The sequence below is a fragment of the Nestor notabilis genome, unplaced genomic scaffold (assembly GCF_000696875.1).
Source record: "Nestor notabilis isolate BGI_N333 unplaced genomic scaffold, ASM69687v1 scaffold16384, whole genome shotgun sequence".
Classification (NCBI taxonomy): Eukaryota; Metazoa; Chordata; class Aves; order Psittaciformes; family Psittacidae; genus Nestor; species Nestor notabilis.
In genome coordinates, this window is record NW_009924424.1 from 1 (window position 1) to 4,547 (window position 4,547).

The 4,547-nt window shown below is 47.1% G+C and overlaps 1 protein-coding gene across 1 annotated transcript in view; it reads left to right on the plus strand.

The window, feature by feature from the left end:
- Window positions 1-382: 382 nt before the first annotated feature.
- The window catches only part of SKI (SKI proto-oncogene), a gene marked incomplete at its 3' end in the record, with an annotated part of 89,555 nt that continues 85,390 nt past the window's right edge, over window positions 383-4,547 (plus strand). The window contains exon 1 of the mRNA XM_010012598.1: window positions 383-1,504. Coding sequence (XP_010010900.1) covers window positions 593-1,504 — 912 coding nt within the window. The remainder of the gene's footprint in view (window positions 1,505-4,547) is intronic.

Here is a 4,547-nt window from a genome sequence, read left to right on the forward strand (position 1 = left end):
TGGGCCTTTTCCTTTCCTCCTGCGTCGTTCCCTTCCACAGAAGCTTTCCGCCTCCCTGTGCTTTTCCTCGCCTCCCCCGCGCCTTCCTGCCGGTGGATATGGACAGAAGGGCGATCGCTGCAGAGCAGCAGCAGCCGCCAGAACATATTTGAGCCCGTGGAGTTCGGAGCGTGGCACGGACTTTTTGTGTTGCTGTGGGTGGTGTGTGTGAGTGAGTGAGTGTGTGTGTGGAGGTGTGGGAGGCGGGATTGCTTTGCCTGGGGGGCTGGCTGAGGGGCTGAGTGCTCGGATGAAGACCTCTTTTTGCCGTGACTCTGTGCTCCATAGGGGCAGCTTGGAGACTTGGAGGGTTTGAGGTTGTAACGAAGCAAGAGGAAAGAAAAAACGAAGAGAGACACACGCATACAAAAGGATTTCTTTCCTATTCGTTAGTGGATTGTTAAACCTGAGTGGGAAGGAGAAAAGAACAAGGGTGGGTTGTTTTATTTTGTTCTTATTTTTTTCCTTTAAAAAAATCCCTTAAGTGGATTTGTACCAGGGTGGAAGATAACTGGGGATTTTTGTTGTTTGTTTTGGGAATAGAAACTAAAAAATGGAGACTGTAAGTAGAAGCAGCTTCCAGCCTCATCCAGGACTGCAGAAGACCTTGGAACAGTTTCATCTGAGCTCTATGAGCTCCCTGGGTGGCCCTGCTGCTTTCTCAGCACGATGGGCACAGGAGATGTACAAGAAAGACAATGGCAAAGACCCAGCGGAATCTGTACTGCATCTGCCCCCTATCCAGCCTCCTCCGGTGATGCCTGGTCCTTTCTTCATGCCCTCGGACAGATCCACGGAGAGGTGCGAGACCATCCTGGAAGGGGAAACCATCTCCTGCTTCGTGGTGGGTGGAGAAAAGCGGCTTTGCTTGCCCCAGATCCTGAACTCTGTGCTCAGGGACTTCTCCCTGCAGCAGATTAATTCGGTGTGTGACGAGCTACATATTTACTGCTCCAGATGCACTGCTGACCAGCTGGAAATCCTCAAAGTCATGGGCATCCTGCCCTTCTCTGCTCCTTCCTGCGGGCTCATCACTAAAACTGATGCTGAGAGGCTTTGTAATGCCTTGCTTTATGGTGGCACCTATCCTCCCCACTGCAAGAAGGAATTCTCTAGCACAATTGAGCTGGAGCTTACAGAGAAGAGCTTCAAGGTGTACCATGAGTGCTTTGGGAAGTGTAAGGGACTCTTGGTGCCAGAGCTTTACAGCAACCCCAGTGCAGCCTGCATCCAGTGCTTGGACTGCAGGCTCATGTACCCACCTCACAAATTCGTGGTCCACTCTCACAAATCGCTGGAAAACAGGACTTGCCACTGGGGCTTTGACTCTGCAAACTGGAGATCCTATATCCTCCTCAGCCAGGATTACACTGGGAAAGAGGAAAAAGCTAGACTGGGCCAGCTCTTAGATGAAATGAAAGAAAAATTTGACTATAACAACAAATACAAGAGGAAAGCCCCCAGGGTAAGTGGTGCCTTTGATTTTAAAGGGGGTGGGGGGAGAAAGAGAAAAGGAGTTTTCTCCAGTGTCCCTAGCAGCCGTCGATATTCCCAATTTGTTAGCAGCTGGTTTTCCTTTGAGTCATTTAGCAATCTAATCGTGTTCTTAATTCTCACCACGTGTGTGTTAATGGAGACGAGCAGCGTTTGAGGTGGCAGTTTTTTTTTCTCGGGTTGTATTCTGAACTCGGTAGTTGGAGTTTGTTTAAATGATACATGTGTGTTTGCATAGCTTGCTATAGATGGAACTTGATCTTTGAAATCCATCGCGCAGCCCCAGACTTTGGTAGAACGTATGTGATTTGAGGTCTTGAAAGCTTCAGTTAGGGGTCAAGACAAGGAAGAGGCCAGAAAAAACCAAATCGGTTTCTGATCGGTCCAGAAGCAAATATGTATGTTTTTCTATATGATCAGCTGCATGCTGCCAAGGGTGGAGGCGGGGGATAAAGTGTCTGAATGCTTGTATTGAAATAACAATGTGGCTGCTAACAAAAAAAGTCCGGACGGTAGCACAGGTTACTGATGGTGTGTGGAACGGGAATGGCCGAGGCGCTGCTTTCAGAGTATCCCTGTGGAGTCTCCCCACCAGACAGGCTTTTGTATATTGGATTATGTATACATTCAGTAAATGAATCTGTCTCGGGGCAGCTGCAGCAGCAGCTTAAGGTATGCCGTGCCTCGTGTGCCGAGCCAGACAGCTAAAGCAGTGTTCTTTTTAGGTGTCTTTTGTTTTTCTTTCAGTCTGAGCTGCCTTTAGCTCCCAGCATCCCTGGTGTGTGTGTGTGGGAGGCTGCCTTCGAGCTGGCAATGGGCCTTATCCATGGGCAGCAGTGGGTCCACAGGGCCTTGAGGCCTCGCTCACAGACTCCAGGGTGCTGGTGAGGGTGCAGAGCCTGTGGGGTGAGCAATTCACTTCCCCAACGCCTAGAATACAGTTAAAAGCGAATTCTCACCTACTGAGCTCTACACTGTGGGTTCGTTGGTTGGATTTTGCCTCGTCTGTTACAGATTTCTGAACTTTTCTTTGGTTTTATGTGTCTGGAGCGGATGGCAATGACACAAGCCTCAAAACAGAAGCAGCGTTTAAAGCCCACTGAGAATGTTCAGTAAAATTCTTAATTAACTTACCACCTACCTTCCTAAAGGGGCAGATACACTGCCTTAAATAGACTTAATAAATGGGAATTAAATAGAGCTTTTATTTATTAAAAACACAACAAAAATGCCAAAACCCAGGGTTTTTGAGATGCCCTGCCCAAGTGATGCAGTAATTCCTACTAGCCTGAGAGGCCTGCCTAACCTATTTTGTGATGAAGCAGCAGAGGCTCCCTCTTCAAGTTCCAGTTTCTCTCCTGGTCTTGTGCTCAGCCCGCGTTTCAGTCCTTGCCCTCACCCCTCCTCTTCCTCCCGCTGGAGTGTCAGAACCGCTGTGACAAAGCTAGGCTGTAATGAGCCACATTATCTCCGTGGTTGGAGGTGGATGTGTTTTTAATGGCTTGTCTATTCTCCGTCAGTCATGTGCTAAGATGGAATGGTGGGATGGATGTATATGAATGCCTGTGCGAGGAGAATACGGCTTTGAAAGCGGAGGCATTTTGCATGTTGGGAAATGAATTTTCTAGAGCAGGCTTCTTTGGGAAGCAAAAGTAAGAAATCTCCACATTTTTGCTCAAGAGAAGGTACCATGTCACTGGCTTGGGCATTTCTAGAGTTTAATTAAAATCAATGTTGGTAAAGGTGTACTTTCCTCTTCTTCCAGGGCTTTGAAGCATTCTGTTCAGTTGAATGATTTATCCCAGCTGAGGTTGCAGGTGGAGAACAAGAAAAAACTATGAAGTCTTGGCTTTGCCTGAGTTTTTTGTCAACCCTTTAATAGGTCCTAGCTCAGAACATGGCAAGAGGTCTTCTCCCAGCCCCCTCCAAAATCTGCATGCAGCACAGCTCTTCTTTCAGAGGGAAATTCAGGATTCTTTAATAGTGGACACCAAAAATTACGTGAGGGCATTGTGGCCATCTATTGAACAGAAAATGTTGCCAAAAATCTGTCATGATAAAATGTTACAGTCTCCTGCATATGTTTGTTTGGGAGGTGGCAAGGCGTTTGATGGGGAAGAGCAGTGGTGAGTGTGTGCTCAGATGATGGGGTAGGGAAAAAAGAATACTTTATCATACGTCCAGAGCAGGACTGGGCTTAAGTTTCAAGGCTTTAGAGCCATCTTCAGGGCTCTCCTATGAGTGTGCTGCAGTCTTGAGGAGACCCCAGTGGTGCTGGCAGAGTTATGTCTGCTTATCCTTCCTTTTTCTGGAGTCTTTTTTTTCCACTGGGCTCAGCCAACGGATATCATATGCTAAGGTCATTTGTGTTGTAGCAATGTGTGCAGATAATTACGGAGAGATTTAATCAGGCTCTAAGATTGGTAGACTGTGGCCAGGGGCAAGTAACGTTGGAGTAAAGTTTAGATGCCTAGTAAGGAAATGAAAGGATGGTCCCATGACTACGTCTGTGTGTTTGTGTTAATTCCTGTCAGTCCCTGTGGGTTTTGTGTGTCTGTTGGGCTCTGTGTCTGTCTGTCTGTCTTTTTGGATGAAAGGGTGAAGCGTATGTGTCTTTGTGGTGGTCGTCCTTTTTGATGTAGATCTCTGCGTTGCTTTGTTCTATTTTATACAGAGGTGTTGGTGTGTGTTGTGTGCTATAATCTGCTGTGACAGATACTCAGTCCTCTACTTTAAAGAGTGGGCTTTTTATCAGTTTCCCAATTTATTTATTTGTGTATGTATGTTCACTACTTTGTGTGATGTGTTTTCCCTGGGGCTCTGTCAGTGTGTTGGTAGCATGGGATGCATATGACCATTTAATGGCTGTTCGAGCAGCAGTGAATTTTTTGACCTTTTTCTGTGTCTTCATGAGGATATGCCATGAGGTATGTAGAGTTCTGCCAGCACAGCTCTGCCTTTTAAGGGTCGGACTTAAATGGAGGAGCTGGGTTGGCACAAGCCCCTGGTGCAGA